Source organism: Vigna umbellata, chromosome 2 (assembly GCF_029865625.1).
Source record: "Vigna umbellata cultivar VRB3 chromosome 2, Vumbellata_1.0, whole genome shotgun sequence".
NCBI lineage: Eukaryota > Viridiplantae > Streptophyta > Magnoliopsida > Fabales > Fabaceae > Vigna > Vigna umbellata.
This window is the reverse complement of record NC_142166.1, coordinates 15,249,316-15,271,353: the sequence shown is the minus strand read 5'-3', so window position 1 is coordinate 15,271,353 and position 22,038 is coordinate 15,249,316. Positions and strand designations below refer to the sequence as shown.

Here is a 22,038-nt window from a genome sequence, read left to right as displayed (position 1 = left end):
CAACGTGACAAAACACGTTGCTAATGGATTGTTGGTTTCTCCATTTTATGATAAAGATATAATTTTTCTAATCTTTTACATTTTATTTTAATTTTCTAAAAGAACAATTACTTTAGCTAGTGTTAGATTTAAATAATCAGATCTCCCCAATCATTTTCTCCAAAACCATATCCAGTGTTGTTATATTTAAATAATAAGATCACAATTCACAAGCACTCGCACTTCATGCTATATGTATATCACTCTTGATTTACAGAATATTTGGTGAAAGAATATTATTCTTACTTTTTGTTTTGCTTTCTGATTGACCTAAAATGTAAAAGTATTTTCCTTTTCAATTTTACTTTTAGTTTTGCTTAATCTTGTGTAAATTAAAAAATAAAAAGTAAAAATTGGAAATAAAAACATCTTTCCCGAATCACTTTTTTTTTTCTTTCAAACATTATGTTTACTTTCATCACCATTAAGGGTGTTTCTTCTTGGAGACTTCTTCATGCACCTCCAAATTATTAAAAATATTCCCAGTAAATATTTTCAAAATTCATATAAGTCTTAAAAGGTATTTGGAAATCTATCAACACATTCAAAATTTGATTACAAAATTTAACGGATTTCAAAATTTAATTAAATAACGTAACGAAATTCAAAGTTCTTCAAAAAATTTCAAAAATCCGTTTCACATTTTTCTTAAATTTTGATTTTAAATTTAATTTTTTTTAATTTTTTAATAATAATATAAAATTTAAGTTACTATATATAAATATATTAAATTATATTAGAATATTAAATTAAATTAAATATCTATTAAATCTTAACTGAAAAATAAAATTTAAGAAAATTTGTTAAACAGAAATCCATTAACATATATTAACATTTAACAAATTTTTTAAACTTTTATTTTTAATTTAAAATTTAATAATAATCTAGTTTATTTTCAAATTTTGATATTATTTTTTATTATTAGAATATTTATAATAAAAATAAAAATAAAAATAAAAATAAAAATAAAAATAAAAATAAAAATAAAAATAAAAATAAAAATAAAAATAAAAATAAAAATAAAAATAAAAATAAAAATAAAAAACAAAAATAAAAATAAAATTAATAAAAATAATAATAAATATATAAAATTTGATTTAACATATTTAAATATATTAAATTATATTAGAATATTATATAAAATTAAGTATTTAATAAATTTTATATAAAAATTAAAATTTTAAAAATTTGTTAAATAAATTTCGAAATCCGTTATTAACGGATTTCCAAATTTAAACAATTTTTTTAAATTTATTTTTATTTAAAACTTAATATATATTCTTAGTTTAATTAAATATTTTAAAATTATATAATATATTATTATTTTAATAATTATTAAAATATTATTTCCATTATTGTAATAGTTATAATAAAAAAATAATAATAATAAACATAAAAACTAACAAAAATAATACAAAATATTATTTAATATATTAAATTAAATCAAATGTTTTTTAAATTTTAAATAAATAAAAACTTTAATAAAATATACTATACTGATTTAATATTTTAAAACAATTTAATATATATTAATTTTATAATAATTATTATAAATATTTTTATTATTATAATCTTTGTTTATAAATTTAAAATTTAATAAATATTTATTCTAATTTATTATTTATTGTATAATAATATTTTAAAGTTATTATAATCTTTGTTTATAAATTTAAAATTTAATAAATATTTATTCTAATTTATTATGTATTGTATAATAATATTTTAAAGTTATTATAATTACTATTATAAAAATAATAATATTAATGTAATATCTAATTTGCAATATTTGAACATATAAAATTATTTTAAAATATTAAATTAAAATAAATATTTTTATAAATTTAAATTAAAAAAATAAATATATTAAATGGATTTCAAAATCCTTTTAACATATTGTAGCGGGAATCCTTTTAATATATTTTATCAAATTTTACTTTTTAATTTAAAATTAAGAAAATATTCTTTTAGTTTTTATAATAAAATATAATATATGTTAATATTTTCATAATTATTATAAATATTATGTTATAAAATGTAGAAAATAAAGTATGAGAATTGATAAATGTTTTAAAATAATGAAATTGAATGTTTTAAAGTCAAATAATTCAATAAAATAAATATAATTTTGTAAAGTCATCTCACTACTTAAAACACTAATTATTTCTCTAAAATTTATTCTCTTAATTTTCTCTCACTTCATTCTAAGATATCTTATTTTTGGAACCGTTGAATGATCAGAAAAGCTCTTAAGGAGATCACGGGAGAATAATCTCTACATCTATCCGATCAATTTCTAGTATTGAGTAAGTAAGTTTTGATTTCTTTTCTCTTTCGTTCTTAATCTAAAATCACGCGAAGCGATTCTTCGTTGCATACGTCTTATTGTCTCTCTTCTTAATTATCTTGTAATATGAAGTCTTAGAAATCATTTTGTTTTCAATTCGGTGTTTTATAGGTATTTCTAAAGTAACTTAAACTCTGAGCAATTGTTTAGTGTTTTTATAACTCCGTTATTCGAATGTAAAATAAGGGAGTTGGTTCTTTAACTTTGAATTGAGTCGGTGGTGTATGTTTAATAGATGTGTGTATGTTAATTTGATTTAATTATAATTTCAATAATTATGTTAGTGTTAATTCATTTGATTGACTGTATTGGACTATTATATAATTAATTTATAGGGTGGTATAAATTTTGATGATATTTGTTGTTATTAAATTAAAGTAAATATGTTAAAAAAATAAAAAAGGAATAAATATGTTAATGGATTTTGAAATTCATTGATATTAATAGATTTCTAACTATTAGAAGGAATGCAAAATAAATTTATTAAGAAAGTATAGTGTACCAATAGGGACCGAACGTCAGATAGGTCGGACGTCCACAATAGACCAAACACGCTACTCTTCCGTTCATCATCGAAGGACGTCCGTGCGTCCGCGATCACGCAACCTTGCCCCTCGTCAGTCGGATACATGATGAGGTCGGCCGGTCATGTCGCCTGCTAATCATGCCGCCTATAGGGATCTGCTGGTTGAAAGGCCAAGCTTTGGGAGATCGGCCGACCATGCTGCTAATTAACCAGGTTTAAGGTATGTAGAGGTTAAAAGTTATTGGGCTAAATTTGGGCCGTGATTAACTTTTTACTAATCCCAAACCCATAACGAAAACTATAAATACAGATCCAGGGTGAGTGGTAGATAGGTTGCATTTACTGCACATTTATTACCGTTCGATAGAAAAACGCCATTGCTCTCAACTGACTTTGGCATCGGAGAATCTTTTGCAGGTCTCCAATCCACGCATTGAGGAGGAAATGAGAAGCAAGTACGGAGAACCAAAAGCAGGAATACTAAAAAAGAACGTATGAAAATATTGGACGACACACCCCCTCACATCCGAAACATATACGAAGAAACCTCCCATCATTAAACTCTTCAAAATATACTATGAAATTAAAGAAAACTTTATTACTCATAGACTATTACCGAAAATAACAATCACTCAGCTTTACGTCATCTCGTGTTAATGATATTATTTGGTTTCTTGTGAAAAATGGTTATTTATTTGGTTTCTTTAGTAACAAAAATACCCAGAAAAGAATGAACCTTGTCCTTAAACCACGCTAAAGCTCTGTAAGTGATGGAGCAGTTTCGTGCACGTTTCGGAACTATTTTTCCATAAATTATGGCTATTTAAAATTCCTTAAATGAATAAATAATTGAGAGATTACGCGAGATTATTGCAATGCAAATTTAGTGTATGTGATTAACTCGTCATAAGCCATTCTAATGAAAAGGTTCTTTCATATTACATATTTTTAAGACCTTTACAAATTTGGCTTCATTTTTGTTTATGAAATCTATAATTTTAGAATTTTTTATTAATACTTTAAGTTTTATATTGATAAGTTTGAAAGACCCTGATAACAGTATTGCATGGAAGATATTTTCAGTGTGAAAGTTTATTCATTCATTAGCATTACCATGGGCGAAATTGATTGTTTTGTCTTTTTATTTGTCGTGCATGAGATCATGGGAACTATCATTGAGCCACAAAACCGTGGTCTGTGACACAGTGACTGCACAGTTCTTCTGTTCACAAACAGATCATCGATGTTGCTGGCATTGGTGTCAGTAAGAAGTTAAAGATATGATGTTTTCCACACTACGAATAATTTTTTTCTCCAAAGTTTGTTTTCTTTATTTTCAAGTAGCACATTGTAGTTAATATTTACACGCATAACAAGTTTTGGATAAATTAAAATTTGGTTTTTGAAAAATTAAATTTTTGTAAGTTTAATTAAGCTGTAGTTTGGAATTCGAATTTTGGAAAGTTGAATTTTGAAATGAGTTTTGGTGAATTTGGATGAGATGTATTTTAGAATTTGGTTTGCAAGTAATCGAATTCTGACTTAAATTTTCATGAATTTAACCAAATTGTAGTTCGAAATTTGGATTTTCAGAAATCGAATTTGGTATAAGTTTTGGTGAATTTCGTCGAGATGTATGTTGAAATTTGAATTTTGGGAAGTTGAGTTATGAGGCCTTATTTTGTAATTTTTTTTTAAAATTTGATTAAAATGAAGAGAGTGCAGGAAAAAAATGAAGTTTTTTTACAATTACATATATTTATCAATTTTGTTAAATTTTAATTTTTGAAATAAATTTTGTGATTATTATTTATTAAAGATAAAGTACTCAGTTGATAATGACAGTCAAGACTCTTGTCAAACTAAACTAGACAAGTATATCTAGAGGATACCAAGAATATTTAGGGATACCAGAAGTGATGAATAATACTACGTAACCAAAAGTGGGTAATACTTGGTACTAGTCACACTAACAGAGGTTACTAAGCCTGAATAGTGTAACCAAGAGTGATAAGAATACTCACTTGAACTTCATTGAAATTGAATTTCTAGTGAAACTCTCTAAGTTATCTTAGAGGAGAACTAGACGTAGCTTAGTTGAGTGAACCAATATAAAATGTCTGTGTTATGTTCTAGACTTATGAATGTTCATCCTATGCTAAAAAGTAAATCATTACACATTCACCTATTAACCGTCGCCTTCCTTAAATTTGATTAAAATGAAGAGAGGGCAGGAAAAAAATGAAGTTTTTTTATAATTACATATATTTATTAATTTTGTTAAATTATATTTTTGAAATAAATTTTGTGATTGTTATTTATTAAAGATAAATTACTGAGTTGACAATGATAGTCAAGACTATGTCAAACTAAACTAGACAAGTATATCTGGAGGATACCAAAAATATTTAGGGATACCAGAAGTGATGAATAATACTGCGTAACCAGAAGTGGGTAATACTTGATACTAGTCACATTAACAGAGGTTACTAAGCCTGAATAGTGTAACCAAGAGTGATAAGAATACTCACTTGAACTTCATTGAAATTGAAATTCTAGTGAAACTCTCTAAGTTATCTTAGAGGAGAACTAGACGTAGCTTAGTTGAGTGAACCAATATAAAATGTCTGTGTTATGTTCTAGACTTATGAATGTTCATCCTATGCTAAAAAGTAAATCATTACACATTCACCTATTAACAGTCGCCTTCCTCTCTAAGATTCACTCCCTCCTAAATGATAGGAAGATAAGTTGAAATAGAGACCATGAGTGTGTTCATCATACCAACATTTATAGGGCAATGTTTAAGTAGCTTATGATGATCACTCAGTTCTCAACTACTACGACCATAACATCGGCTTCAAAAAGATATACAAAAACACTATTCAACCCCTCTTCTAATCCCATCACTTTAGGGGAGTCTTTAGGTTCCTAGAAGTCCCCATGCATAATATTGTACACATTCATGTTAATGTATTATGGTGTGTTTAAATATTTGATTTTACATATGTTTACATGAGTTACTTATATATGCTCTGTTTATCTGTTATATATGCTTTGATTAATTATTATATATGCTCTTATTATTTGAAAACTAACCCTCATGCATATAAAAAAATATGATAATGAATATAATCTAGTAAAGTGTTCAAACAATGTCTAAAAATCACACTAAAAGTTTTAAAAGATTTTGAAATATGAATGCACTTTTGTGCTGGCTGAAAATCATATCGTTTAGATGTATATTTGTTAAATATCAAAAAGGGGGAGATTGTTAAGACAAAATTGTCTATAAGACTGAATTTTCTAAATGTCCTCATATGTTTTGAAGTTTAACAAACAACAACGAATGACATTAGCATATGACAAAATGTTATCTTTGAAAAAATAATATAGTTGAAAGATAAGCATTTTGTGAAAAAGCATTGTGAAATCTAAATGTTTTGGGAAAAGTTTTAGTAAACGCACTAACACATGAGTAGACTCATTACTAAACGATTTCCTCACAAAATGTGTCAATGTGATATATGAGAGTCTTTCTAAACGCACTCGTGCTATACTTTGTGAAACAATGCTAGACTAGTTCTTACTATGATGTATAAAATGACATTTTTGGTAAACGTGCTAAAAGATTTACAAACATGTTTCAAAAACATATGTTGAAAGATATCTTACAAAATGCGCTCTTGCACCAAACGAGAAATCACTAAATAAGGCGATGTTAGGAAAAGCCTTGCATAGGCTAAACGATACCTTGTGTTAAACGACATTTTCATCCAATGATGAAACTTTGATGAACTGCTTGGTATCTCTACTAGAATTCTTAAATGATTAAATGTTGCTTGAGCAATGAAAAATTTGAAAGACTTATAGTTGTTCTGAACGCACATTAAATAGCATTAAATAAACAACGTTTAAAAACAACAAAAGTGAGAAAAAAGGACATATCTATCTGCATGCATTTCTACTATACTCTGTGAATATTACCTATGTCAAGCATTTACCTACTCTATCATATATAAGTCAGAAGTGGACGTTAGATACAAAGAGGACATTCACGAACCAAAAAGTTCGTACAACATATATTTGGTAAAGTATTGAAAAAACATGTCTGCTCTGATAAGTTAACTTTAACCTATAACTACAACCTACGACAAGGCTAAGAAAATTCAAAGATCAAAGCCAGTATTATCTAACAGACATTTTCTTGAAGCCTATAAATTGAAGATCCTTGAAGAGAAGAGCAAGAGAATAAGCACAGAATACAAAAGAAATCATCTGAGAAGAAAAGCAAACTCAAAAGAAAAAAATACTCTCAAGCTTCATGGAATGATAAGCTTACAATCGTAAGAAGAGAGAAAGCTCTAAGATTCTTTTTAGATTGAATTGTATTGTAAACACATCCTCTGTGTGAGAGTAATCGTCTAAGGACTTGTAAGCGATCTAATTGATTACAAATTTTGAAGAGAATACAAACACTTAACGCTTAACTCGGTGGGTTAAAACGATAAATAGACGAGTTTGTGTAGTGGAAGCCAGAAGTGAGTGAAACTCAACTAGACAACGTATCGGGAAGATACCAAGATTGTCTAAGGATACCAGGAATGATGAAGAATACTGCACAACCAAGAGTAGGTGAAACTCGATTATAATCTGAGTAACGGGGTTATAGTCTGAGTAACGGGGCCATAATTTGTACTTCATTGGTTAGATTGAATGATGCCACTACAAACCTCAACCAACAACCAATTGATACATATTTTATTTTCTAAGACCAAACTAAACCGTGTTGGAGGTATAAATGACAATTGGTGTCAACTGGACAATTAAAACAACAAGCAGAAATCCAAAAGTTGTATCCATAGGATTTCAAATTTCATCCCTCTTAAATAGATCGAAACTTCTTACACTGCTACTTTAAAAAAACATGTTGTGTTAGAGTGGTGCAGCAGAATATTTAGCATGAACAATTAAGCCAAAAGGGGGGTGAATTGGTTTCTTATCGCAAATGTGTGCCTTTAACAATTTCTTCTCAATTTTAATTTACTTAGCGAATAATTAAAACAATAACAAAGAGTAATGAAAGAGACACTAGTAAAAAAATCGCGTACAACGTCGAATACTTTGGGCTTTTAACGACGAATTCGCGAACGACATCACATCAGGAAACGTTAAATTGACGTCGAATTTTAAAAAATTTGACGTTAAATTAACGTCGAATTTTGTCAATGTACGACGTTAACTTAACGTCAAATTTTGTCAATATTCGATGTTAATCATTTTTTTTAATTAATTGTGATCCTTTTTAACAACTCTACGAGATCTGAAAAGTAGAAAAATAACAAATTTCAAGTTTTTGGTATTTTATAAAGCATGAACTTTGATCAACAACAAACAACAATAACCAACAACAAACAAGTTCAATCAAACAACAACAAACAAGTTCAACCAAAAAACAACGACAAACAAGTTCAACCAAACAACAACCATAAACAAGTTCAAAAAAAAAAAAAACAAACAAGTTCAACAAATAAGTTCTTCAAAACGAAAACTAACCTTCAAAAGGTGGGTTCATCGGAATAAAGTGTCGTCACCCGTGAGAGAGAAAGCAGAATGCACCTATGAAGGACAAAAACACGAAAATAATCAGTTAAAACAAACGAAAATCATACATAAAGTAGTTAATTAACATGCATTTGTATCAAATGAAAGAAAGATTACCTATGATGGTCGTCAAACTTCATTCGAGAAAAGTTTGAGAAGAGAAGAGGGTCTCGCGCGCTAAGATAAAGTGAATGAATTTTCAATCTCCCGCTCAAATTTTTATTGAATTCACTAACCTTTTAACGTCTAAGGCTAGGACATTCGACGTTTTTATCCTTTTACGTCGAATTACAATTATAAACGACGTTTAATAATTGAATTTATTTACAAAAATGTCACTAATCATTTTTAACGTTGGCTATTTAGTGGTTCGACATTAAACGCTTGACGTTATACGTTGTTTTTGCACTAGTGAGAGAAAACAACACAAATAATTTTATACTAGTTTAGATCACAAGGATCCTATGTCTAGTTGCTAATCCCAAACAGATATTAACATTTCACTATCACAAAACCAATAAACTATTACAATCACACATAAATACATGTTTAAGGCTTTAGAAACACATCTCTTGTGTTGTTACCACAAGAGATGAAACTCACTTTCCCTAAAGGCCACAAGGGATGAACACCTCCTCCGAATGCTTCACGAAGGATGAACACTTCCTTTGAATCTTCACAAAGGATGATACGCTTCACTCAGTAACAGCAGCAACACTCAATCACACTCATAGTGAAAGTTCTCGTTTATGCCAACACCAAGTTCTCAAATTCAAAACACAAGAGTTACACAAACCCTATATCACACTTTTCATAGTTTAAACAAATAGACGTCCGTTAGAATGTGAGTCTAAAACATCTTTATAAAGACCTCACTCAAGGACACCTCCAAAAATCCATTGTGAGCTTTTTCTCGCGTGATAATCGATTATCCACTTATGGTAATTGATTATGCATTAAATGAATCCACAATGGCAAAAAACATGCTCAAAAACTCTAACGGCTAGCTATGATAATCAATTATGGTAAGTCATAATCGATTATGGATAATCGATTATCATACTCTGGTAATCGATTATTCCATATCCAAAATTGAGTTTTTAGCAACCTCTAAAAACCACTTTATGATAATCAATTATCTTAAGTAGCTAATTCATTATTGCAGAGCTTTTTTATTCAAAATTGAATTTTAAAGCATAACTTACATGGAATCAACAACATATAAAGCCCTATACATAAAACTACTAATTACAAGAGCTTTAACACATCAAACAAGTCTTCATGAAGGTCTTATTGCAAAATGAGCACTTGAGACTTGATTTGGCATCATAAAAACTTCTATACTTCATGATTTTGCTAACATGTTGTATGATAGAAAAATGACAACACCGCATATGCTTTGGAGATGGGGTATTAAATCACAAAAGGTAACTCAACACTGCCCATAACTATCATGAGGAAACAAAGTTGAAGAAATTTATACCTCTATGGTTGTTGCCTTCTGTACCCACGATTTAAAATCTAAGAAATCATTGGCTAACCCCACAATTCCTAGCATCACCATCGAATTTCACAAATTAAAAGCATGTTAGCCTCCCCATTACCTTAGTTTCTCCTAGTCGTTTCTCCCTTGCGTCGATGGAAGTCTTTAATCCAACTTCAATCAACCACCGTCTCAACCATCAAACTATCATGTTTCTTTTGGTTACAACATGAACCACAATCATATAATTATATACATGTTGTACCTGACAATAGTATAATTTAAAAAAAAAACAAATTTAAGGGATTAACGCTTGATTTTCAGTTGTTAATCCCAAATAGAGATTAACGTTTCACTATCACAAAACCAAGAAACTATTACAATCACACAGAAAGACAAGTTTAAGGGTTTAGAAACACCTCTCTTGTTACCTGAAGAGATAAAACTCACTTTCCTTAAAGGCCACAAAGGATGAACTCCTTCTTCGATTGTTTCACGAAGGATGAACACTTCCTTTGAATCTTCACAAAGGATGACAAGCTTCACTCAGCAACAACAACAACACTTATTCACACTCCTTGTGAACGTTCTCACTTTCCCAACACCAAGTTCTCAAAGTCAAAACGCAAGAGTTACACAAACCCTAGATCACACCTTTTCATAGTTTAAGCAAACAGACGTGTGTTAGAATGTGAGTCTAAAACATCTTTATAAAGACCTCACTAAAGCAATAATCGGTTATGCATTTAATGAATGCACAATGGCCAACAACATGCTCAAAAACTCCAACGGCTAGCTGTGATAATCAATTATGGTAAGTCATAATCGATTATGGATAATCGATTATCATACTTTGGTAATAGATTATTCCAGATCTAAAATTAAGTTTTTAGCAACCTTTATAAACTTCTCTCTGAGCTTTATGGATAATCGATTATTGTAGAGCTTTTTGACTCCAAAATGAATTTTAAAGCATAACTTACATGGAATCAACAACATATAAAGCCATATACATAAAACTACTAATTACAAAAGTTTTAACACATAAAACAAGTCTTCGTGAATGTCTTCTTACAAAGCGAGCAATTCAGACTTGATTTGGACATCATCAAAACTTCTATACTTCATGATTTTGCTAACATGTTGTATGATAGAAAAATTACTACACTACAGATGCTTTGCAGATGGGGCAGTAAATAACAAAAGGTAACTCAACACTACCCATAACTATCATGAGGAAACAAAGTTGAAGAAATTTATACCACCATGGTTGTTGCCCTCTGCACCCACGGTTTTTAATCTAAGAAATCATTGCCTAACCCCATAGTTCCTAGTATCACCATCGGATTTCACAAATTGAAAGCAAGTTAGCATCCCCTTACCTTGGTTTCTCCTAGTCTTTTCTTCCTTGAAGCTGATGGAAATCTTTAATCCAACTTCACTCAACCACCGTCTCAACCATCAAACTATCATGTTTCTTTTGGTTACAACATGCACCACAACCACATAATTATATACATGTCGTACCTAACAAGAGTATAATTAAAAAAAAAAATTTATGCACCTCACAAAATTTGAACACATGACCATAAGTCTCATATAAAACTCTCACCAAGTGAGTTATACAACACTTTTGAAAAATATACATCTTTCCTTATTAATAAACATAAACCATGATACAACATTTGATTTTCATTCTACTATTTTTCGAATCTTACATCAATGTTCTGATCCCAAATCTACTGAGTGACATTGTTAAAGTCAATCACCTCTCATGTGAGGTATTGTCTGCTTTAGAATCTATGTTTCATCACAATTTTATCTTTAAAAAACATCTCAAAAGATATAGATAAAGAAAAAAGTTTCTAAAATGTATTAGATCTAAAGAAAAAAGTTTCTAAAATGTATTAGATCTAAACTCTGATTATTGAATGTAATAAAAACCAAAAAATTTATAAGTGAAATAACTAAATTAACCACCTTTCACAATAATATATTTAATCACGACAATTTTACACGGTCCTACATATTAAAGTAAAGAACTAAAATCTTAAAATACAAATATATTTTAATTTGTGTATTTATCTAGGATCAGTGGAAGTACTCCTCAAAGTACAGAGTTGTTTGTTATTTAACCTATAGTTATAATATTTTAAGCCAGACTTTTCTTTCACAGCCCGCTCTTATAGTACTTCCGAGATCAAGTAACGCTAGAGATGACAAGATCAAAATGTCTGCATGACCCAATGGTTATTAATTTAAAATATTTATGTCATGTGTTACTAGCTTATAAACACCCAGAAAGGTTACTTGATAATTTGAACTTAAATTTATCTTATTTTCTTAGAAAAAAACAACTACAATATAAAATTATAAAAGATAATACTAATAATTGAATTTGAGCTAGAAATAATTAAAAAAAAACTAAATGTAAATTAAAATTAAGATAAAAACACTAACTACACTATTATCTCAATAGAAAAGTCTTTTACTGTATAAAAAAGAGTCTTAACGAAATTGGAAGTAATTGGTATAAAATTCAAATATTTGACAACAAGATAAAATTAATAATACAAATTTCAATTTCTTGTCAAATAAATTCTTTTAAATTAACATTCGTACCATGATTGCTTAAATCTACAGGTTTGTTCAAGCATTATGTTAAAAAATATAATATGCATCATGAAATCAATCACAATACAAGACAATAAGTATAACTACTATCCATATTTAGAATATTCCTAAAAGACGATTTTAAATCATTCCCCCAATGACCCGTTAGTACAAAAGATTAGGAGAATAGAAAAACACCTATTCTTACACAAAAAAATTGTATTAAATAATAAAAAAAGGATGAACTACGTAGGTTTCTCATTGACTTATATATTCCTGACCCAAAAGTTTCTACCATATTAATTAATGTTTCCATCATAAAATAGATTGTAAAATTATAAATTAACGAAAAAATAAATTGTAAAAATCATAAAACTATCTATAAATTTTGTCTTATAACATAACATGGTAAAGTGACTCTCATATGATATGTTTTCTAAAAGAGAGTCACTGTCATGTTCCAAATAATAATAAAAGCTTTGATTTTGAAGCAAAGCGTTGAATTGAAGTCTACGAGAGTGTTAAATTAAAGTGGTGCATTAATTAAAAAGAAAAATTACTGTTTGAAGGAAGATGGTTGAAGATGAGGTGAGTAAGAAGAAGGTAGGGTATGATTCAGATTGCAGAGGATAGGGAATTACAAGAATCGGAGTCTGTTTCGTCCTTCTGAACTCTAATGGAGGCACTATCCCTTCTTCCCATAAACACTCTCTCAAATAACCACATTTCTCTCACTGCTTCTTCTAATTATGTTTCGCTCTATTCTTCCTTACAACTCAATCCTTCTCTCACTGCTAGAACCCTCACTTTGGTATTCATTCATTCATTCATTCAATTCTATTGAAGTTTTCTGCATTCTTTGCTTTCTGGGTCCCAAGTGGAATGATGATAACTACGTTTCTCTTTGCAGAGAAAAAGCGTCGTTCGTGTACAAGCCGAGAGTGAAGATTATGAATTGAAGCAAATGAGGGATATGGCTGCTGCCAGAAAGAGATGGGAGGCTCTGGTATTTTTCAGTTTCATAAACTTGTTTTTGTCATCATAGCCACAGTTATAGCTGCATTTGTTCGCAATCATAAGAATTACGACCGAGCCGCTGCTGAAATGTAAAACCTTATAAATAATATGCCTGTGGACTGATGACTAATGAGGATATTAGAGTGGAATTGAATTTTTCACAATCTTGTTCGTTGTTCATTCTTATTGTATTCGTTGTTTGGGATTTCTCAATAGTAAAACATAATGATAATTGATAAGATATCTTGTTCTTGTTTGATAAACCCCTTTATGACCATGGTGTTGATTAAAATATGGGGTGGACCCTATTAATTTTTCTTGCGGTTTGCTTGCTTGTTTTTGTAGGTCAGAGATGGAAAAGTTAAAGTTCTTACCCCAAGGGAAGCTGGGTACGCAGTTCAGCTTTCAGGCAAGCCCCTTCTTGATGTCCGTCCCTCCAATGAGCGCAACAAGGTTTGTCTTTGAATTCAGGCGTTGCTTTTGTTTACCCTTTGGCCAATGCATCATCGTAGGTGAATATAAGTGGAACAATTTGACATTTTAAACACGTTATTGCTGCGGTCATACATCATTGAAGCTAATTACCATGATGGTAATTGATCTTGGGTAGTTGTAAAGAAAGCATTAGATGGATTTACCTATGAGTTTAACTTTGTTCATGATACTAATTTTTTTTTCTTATTGCTAATAAGTAATCTGACTCTTTTTCCTGTATTTTCGCCTCATTGTTGTGATCTTTGCTTGTTCTTTTTGTGTCTTTTGAAGGCATGGGTGAGAGCTTCAACCTGGATTCCAATATTTGATGTTGATAATAAGCTAGATTTTGGAACCGTTCCCAGAAAAGTCACAAATTTTGTTATGGGTATTAAAAATCCCATGCTGACTCTTTCATTAGTAATTCTTTGTTAGGGTTTTTTAATTTGTAAACTAAATTGGAAGATTTCATTAGAAATGTATTACTTCTGTTGTGTTGAACAGGAGGTTGGTGGAGTGGCATGCCTACTCTATCTTATGACAGGTATCATAAACTATCATTTGCTCTTTTGATTTGTTGTCCATGTACATGAATTTATAATTCATTTATTTCCTCTCTTCAACAGCCAGTTCTTAACCAAAGTTGCGGAAAAGTTCCCCAAAGATTCTGAATTAATTGTTGCATGCCAGAAGGGATTGAGGTGAGATTTATACACTCGGTTGATTGATTGCACCCTCAATTTAGTCGTTTTGGATTCCGATTATCTGTTTTGTTAAAACGTATTTGATACTTCCTCTTGCGTTTTTAGTCCTATTATAGTATTCCTACATTTGGCTCCTAAAATTCTGGTGCATGAAAGAAACTATCTGATGATCGTTAAACTAGTATCAAACAAACAGCACAGCATTTTTGTGGTTGATTGAACCTCATTTTCCTGCTAGATCACTTGCTGCTTGTGAACTACTGTATAATGCTGGCTACAAAAATCTGTTTTGGGTTCAAGGAGGATTTGAAGCTGCTGAAGAAGAGGCATGTTTTCTTATTTAAATTTTGTGGAATTTGTATTTTATTTACTCTACTTTAATCAAGCATAGGAAAATAAAATTGGCTAATTTGGTGTGCTCATTTCTTTTTTTTACCAAATTTAATTTGGAACAGGATCTCATTGTAGAGGGCCCATCACCTCTCAAATTTGCTGGAATTGGTGGAGTGTCAGAATTTCTTGGGTAATTGTTTAATCTCTCTCCTTTTTCAGGCTTAATGCATGTTATAATATTGTTGATGAAATCTATTTGGTCTTGTCAATTTGAAGTTATCTCTATTGGATAACAAAAGTTAGTTTATTATCTACACTGTTAACAATGTTTTTACAATGAATTCTTGCCACATTAGAATGTTATATATACTTTGATGGGCTTCAACGGCATAGACCTTTGAAATAATGGATAACAAGAACAAGTCTGAGTGGTGATAACTGTTGACATGGTAGTCAAAGTTGAGATCTTACTCAAGATCAGAAAGGGAAATATGGATTGTTAATCAGAAGATCGAAATATGAATTCTACAAATTTTATGAAAATTGTATATTCACACACAAAATCTTTGTCTCACTCAAAATTCATAGTTGAACTTCATATTATACAAAGCAACTCCATCTAAACCAAATAATTTTGTAAGCACAATTCATAATCTGCACAGAGACCTTCAACTCCACCATTTCGATCTCCTTCACCATTCAAATCAGCCACATGTAAATCATGATGATGTGAAGTTTCATCCTCCTCAACTTAGACTAGAACCAAGTTTTCATCCTAATCCAACGCTTCATTCTGCTCATACTCATCTTCCATAATCCACTCCACATTGGATGAATAATCATCAATATTAATTTGGTCTGGTTTTCTTGTTTGCTTCTTATTAGCTCATTTTGAATTAGCCATAACAAAACAACTTCATTCATAGTGCAGGGTGGATGTAATTCAGGGATATGAATTGCTGAAAAGTTTAAGCAAGTTTTCGGCGTATTTGTAGCAACACTTAATAGAGGTACAAACAAAAGGATGGTCAAGTCTTTGAAATTAAGTGTAATACAACTTTATCCAAAACTAAGGCATCCTTAAAAGCTTTGAGAAAGGAGTTAAAAAATGAGGTAGAAGCATTTTATGTTCAGTTGGAAAAAATTGGCAAAGTGGCATACAAATTACAACTTCCGAACAACTCAAGATTACACTTGGTGTTCCATGTTTCATAGTTAAAGAAGGCTTTAACCTCCTATCAACTGAATCAAGAACTGCCCAAGTTCTTCTTAAATGAGTTTGAATTGATGGTAGAACCTGATCAAGTATTGGCTACTAGGATATTGTTGAATGGAACCTGGCAAGCGCTGATAAAATGGACTGACATGCCCACAGAATATAGCTCCTGGGAAGATTATGAGGTGATTAAGGTTTTCCCCGAGTCCACCTTATTGATGGGCATCAATTGCATTGGCCTTTGCAATTTTTCTACTGTTGTAGTGGAAAAATGGACTCTGGCAGGAATGAGTTTGTTATGCAGAGTGGTGGTGACTAACTGCACACATGGCAGATTGAGATAGCGGAAATCTGTGGGAGAGGAAAGTGATAGGTACCCAAATTTATTTAAGACTTCCAAGACAGGTTCTTGGATGTTCACCCAGAAAAACTAGACAACTTTATTAACAATGAAACAAGCACAATAATCTAAATTATTACACTAGCCTTGGTATTTCGAGAGGACCAGACTCTCCCTAGCCTTCCCTTTACAAAATTTCCTAAAAAACTGCTAAAAACAACTTATGAAAGTTTGAGACAACAAAACCTACCAACAGACAGATATAACTGTCTGTCCCTTTTATTTATCCTAATATAAATATTTCCCTTGAACCTATCAATACCCTTCCATGAAGTTTCACCTTGTCCTCAAGGTGAAAAGCAGGAAACTCCTTATTGATGGCAATAGCATCTTCTTAGCTGTTTTCGATGGGTGGGAGGTGTTTTCAACTGTACGGACTACCTTATTTTTTCCTTATTTTGTAAACTGTATCAAACCTATCAACACCCCTTCCATGAAAGTCTGGAACTTCTTTATGAATGCAAGCAGCAAATTCCCTAATTCCTGAATTTCCTCTTCCAAAATAAGCAACATATGGAGTTGTTTATTTTTGCAAGTATGATTAGGCCCAAACTTTTCATCACACCTAAAGCATAAGCCCTTTTTTATCTTATCTTGCAATTCTTCTTGGGACAATTTTCTAAATGGTGCCCCTCCTTGTTGAGTCCCAGAAGGGGAACTATTGATGGTGCTCAGACAACCACTGCTCTCTCCACTTCCTTTGTTGGAGTTGGTAAAACCCACTGAATTTCCCCCTTCCTTTGAGTAACGACAAGTAGGTGGCAATTGTCTGTAGGTGTTACTTTGAAGTTGCACAATGAGAGAGTCTTCCTTGGTGGTGACTCTAACCTTTTCCTCCACCATTTGAGCCTTCATCATTAACTCAGCAAGGCTTTTGAGCTCATAAAACTTCACCTCTGCCCTTATTTTTTCCTTCAATCCATTCAAAAAAATGCGAGTAAAATAATCTTGCCTTATACCATTCAAGAACCCCGCATATTTCTCAAATTGTTCAATATACTCTCCCACCTGCCCAATTTGTCTAAGCCCAATCAATACTTCAAAAGGATTTTGAAGCATTGTTGGTTGGAACCGTTGAGCAACCGCCTCTTTGAAAGCCTCCCATGTGGGATTCAGATAGCAAGTCTCCCACCACTAGAACCAATTTAGGGCTTTTCCTTCCAAAGCCATCATAGCAGCCCTCATCCTCTCCACTTCATTGACTTCTTTCAACTGGAAATATCTCTCCAACCGGTTAGTCCAGCCATAAGCATCTTCTCTTGCAAAAACAGGAATCTAGCTTCCTCCATTTTTCCCCAGTCAGTCCTAAATGTCCACTTTCATTCCTTTCGCCATTCTTGAGACTGCCCGCACTGCCTTCCTTGGCAACAGAAGCACTATATGCTGTTTGTTTATCAGAGGATGTGAAACGTTCCACCAACCCTGTCAGCCCTGTAAGCATTTCCTCCAACCTTTGGAACCTTCTCTGATTTTCATGTTCCTGCTCTTGCACTATGCACTCCAATCCATCCAATCTTGCCTCCATTCTCGTATTGACCATGCTGCACAACCACCACAGTACCAGGAAAGTGACTCTGATACCAATGATAGGTACCCAAATTTATTTAAAACTGTAAAGGCTTCCAAGATGTTCTTGGATGTTCACCCAGAAAAACTAGACAACTTTATTAACAATGAAACAAGAACAATAATCGCAATTATTACACTAGCCCTCTCTTTCGAGAGGACCAGACTCTCCTTAGCCTTCCCTTTACAAAACTTCCTAAAAAACTGCTAGAAACAACTTATGAAAGTTTGAGACAAAAAATCTCCTAATATAAACATTTCCTTGAACCTATCAGAAAGAGAATAAAGAGCCAGGTGGAGGGGGGATGGATTGTTGGTAGGGATGGCAAAAAAATCTGCACCCGTGGATAAAATTCGCGATGGATAGTTGGTACCTACGGATATTTACTACCCGCAGGTTGCGGGTAGCGACTATTTTAATACCCGCTTCTAAACGAGTTGTGTGCGGGTATTATACTATCCGTACCTGCGCATATCTGCTACCCAGAAAAAATAAAATAAAAATTTAATTTATATTTTATTAAGTTAAATTTAATCAAAATGAACATTAATTTATATTTTATAAGGTTAATTTAATTTATATATTATATATTTATATTTAATTTAATTTAATTTATATTTTATATATTTTTTGTAATTTTATTTAAATTTTATTTTAATAATTTATAAAAATATATACTTTTTAAATATTTGTGGGTATCCGCGGGTATCCACAGGTATCCGCGGGTTTTAAAATATTCGCGGATATTTTTTAAGCGGATATCCGTGCGGGTAGCGGGTGAATTTTTTTTTTGGGTCGGGTTGCGGGTAGGTACTATCCGTGCCCCACCCGACCTGTTGCCATCCCTAGTTGTGGGGTGGGGGAGGGGTGGGGGTGGGTGACGACGGGAGGAAAGGAGGCAATCATTTTGGTAATTGTGGGGGTTGTGTTGAAAGTCTTATATTGATTAGAGGTAAAACAAACTCATAATATATAAGTGGGTGCAAATCTCACATTACAAGTCGGTTTTGTAGGGTTGAGTTAGGCTTAAAATCCGCTTCTTAACATAGCATCAGAATCATTGTTTAGAGCCGATCCTAAAGAGATTTGTTGTTTGTTAGATATATTGTTTCACCTGTTGTAGAATCACCCATTAATGTCTAGTTCCACGCACAAGATGTATATACCTTAGTGTGAGGGGATGTATTGGAAGTCTCACATCGACTAGAGATAAGGTCAATTCAAAATAAATAAACGATATAAATCTCACCTTACAAACCAGTTTTGTAGGGTTGAGTTACGCTTAAAATCCACTTCTTAACTTATTGTTGTCCGAGGGCACAAGGAGAATTCTCTAATTTACCTTTTTTTTTTATTGTCCCCTTGAGTAATACCAAGAACTATCATACTTACACATTTATAATTGATTGGAAACTCTAGTACAAAATCTTTGTTCTAAATCACCCTGCAGATTTGAGTCATGATCTAGTCTTTGGTTGATGAAGACTTATATGTAGCCGAATGTTCATTGCTTGTTGGATATAATTGTATGATAGTGTTAAATCATTTTGATTACAATTTGCAGCCTTCAAGTGTGATTTTATGTATTCAAAATAATTAGGATATGGTTGCAAATTTCTGACTTCTTAAATATTTCTAGTTGGACTGATCAACAAAGAGCAGCTGCGGCCAAGGAAGGCTGGGGATATAGATTAGTGTTTTCTGCACGCCTGGTATTTTATCCGTTGTGGACCTTCACTTATATATTTTATTTCTTAATCTATACATTCACAAGTTTGACATTTGTGGCATAGATTGGAGTCTTTCTTGCTGCCGATGTGCTATATATTGGTGCTCAGCAAATTGGGCGCTATCTTCAGGATATCAGGACCCATTGAGGTAAGGTTTTATCAATCCTCACGGAGACAATATTCGTTGTGGATGAGTATATACAGACAGCAGGATAAACAACTCAATTTTGGATGCTGACCTTGGTAGAGTCTCAGTGCTCATTCTTCACTTAATATGATTTGCCAGCAGACGCTTTCTGAGATTGTCGTATTTGCCCCATCTTATTTTCACTACTACTGGATTATAAATGCAAATAGTTAGGTGACCATTTTTAGTGTAGATTTCTTCCATTTGGTTTGTACTGATACTTGTGGCCAAATGCTTGTACTTTTTTTATGAATTTTCCACTAAAAGAAAATCAACTGTCATATAATCATATTACTGTTCCATTAATGTTACCGTTTTGGTTATGTGTATATATTGTAAATGGCCATGAGTGATGTACTAGATTAGTTCATGTTCATACGGAGTCGAAGAAATACCTTGTGAAGATTAACTTAACGAACTTCTTCAATCTTCGTTTTCCAAAGTATTTGTCCTCTTCTTTCATACTCGTCCTTTGTAAGGGGAATGAGTTACGTCCTAAGAACATTTTAACGTTTAAGTTAATTTTGAACGTTAATGATATTAAATATGTAATTAATACGAGCATTAAAAGAATACTTTGATGATTGTACTATTTATAACATCTTTTATTATTGGGCTCTCACCTGGATGCGTCTAGGTCCAATGATCAATTTAACTTGTCAAAGTGTTTGATAGTATTATGCTAAGTTGTAAAGTAATCCGAATGTCATTAATTTTGAAAGACCGATAAGTAGTTGGATAGACCAATTACTGGTAGTCAACATGCGAGATGGACCTATTTGGGTGTAGATACTTAAGATGCATTAAGTTATATTCTGAACCATATTGTCTTAGGACTAAACCAATGTTGATGTGACTGTGGAGTACTTGGTCGTATATATAAGGTTTAATAGGTTCAGAGGTTCCTATATTTGTGTGTTCGTTTCAATTGGGTCCTCCAATTTTGGAATTGATCAATTGAGTCCTTAATTTGGTCAATTTGATTCAATAATAGCCTTTTCCTTAAATACAGTTAACGACGTTAACCTTTTTTAATAGGTGGCAAGCTGAGGCATCCAGGTGGCACCGTTTGAGCCTTTTCTCAATCTCTGTTACCTCTCTCTCTCATGTAATGAAATCCAGTCCCCATCATCTTCATCAAATTTCACTCATCAATCACCATACCCTTAATATATAACCCTTTCATCTTCAGTTCGGAACCCTCATCCAATTTCCTTTCTTCTTCCTTCAATCATTTGTCTCATTCCTCTCCCAAATTTCCATTAATTCTCAATCCACTCTCTCGTTCCCAATTAGGTCCCATTCCTGTTCAAATTTCGTTTCTGGGTTCTCCCAATTCAAAGTTCTGCACTTTCCCTTTTTGCAGTGGAATTTCTCGTTCTTGGGGAGTTCGATTCCATTGTCTCTCACTAAAGCTGAAAACTTGGAGAGAAAGTGTCATAATTTCGATTCAATTTTTTTTTTGACAATTGGGTTTGTGATCTTCCTGTGTAGGTAAGCAAGGTTACGAAAAATTGTGGGATCGTGATTTTGGCTGCAATGTTTAAAAAAACTGTCTATGACCATGGTTTTTGGCTGCAACATCAAAACGAGGTTTAAGAAAATATCATTTTCCTTCGCTGTTTTCCTCTCCCATCTCATTTTGCACAGAGACACTTCGCTGCTTTTCGCTCACGCTTTCGTCCATTGTTGCAATCTCAATCTCTGTTCAGATGGTGTGGTTTGCTTATATATATATATATATATATATATATATATACATATATATACATATATATACATATATATACATATATATATA

General features: G+C 31.6%; 1 protein-coding gene across 1 annotated transcript; it reads left to right on the top strand.

The window, feature by feature from the left end:
• The first annotated feature begins 13,113 nt into the window (after window positions 1–13,113).
• Window positions 13,114–20,566, top strand: LOC124830931 (Rhodanese/Cell cycle control phosphatase superfamily protein). Its single transcript, XM_088106268.1, has 10 exons — window positions 13,114–13,420; window positions 13,520–13,615; window positions 13,972–14,079; window positions 14,392–14,488; window positions 14,605–14,644; window positions 14,727–14,801; window positions 15,043–15,130; window positions 15,260–15,327; window positions 19,960–20,032; window positions 20,114–20,566. The coding sequence occupies exons 1-10, from the start codon at window positions 13,286–13,288 to the stop codon at window positions 20,195–20,197; spliced, it is 864 nt and encodes a 287-aa protein (XP_087962394.1). The 5' UTR covers window positions 13,114–13,285; the 3' UTR covers window positions 20,198–20,566.
• Window positions 20,567–22,038: the final 1,472 nt, after the last annotated feature.

Coding starts and splice junctions, on each gene's coding strand:
- LOC124830931 (XM_088106268.1), top strand. CDS start 13,286: ATGGAGGCACTATCCCTTCTTCCCATAAACACTCTCTCAAATAACCAC. Junction 13,421..13,519: donor CTGCTAGAACCCTCACTTTG/GTATTCATTCAT, acceptor TTCTCTTTGCAG/AGAAAAAGCGTCGTTCGTGT. Junction 14,080..14,391: donor CCTCCAATGAGCGCAACAAG/GTTTGTCTTTGA, acceptor TGTCTTTTGAAG/GCATGGGTGAGAGCTTCAAC.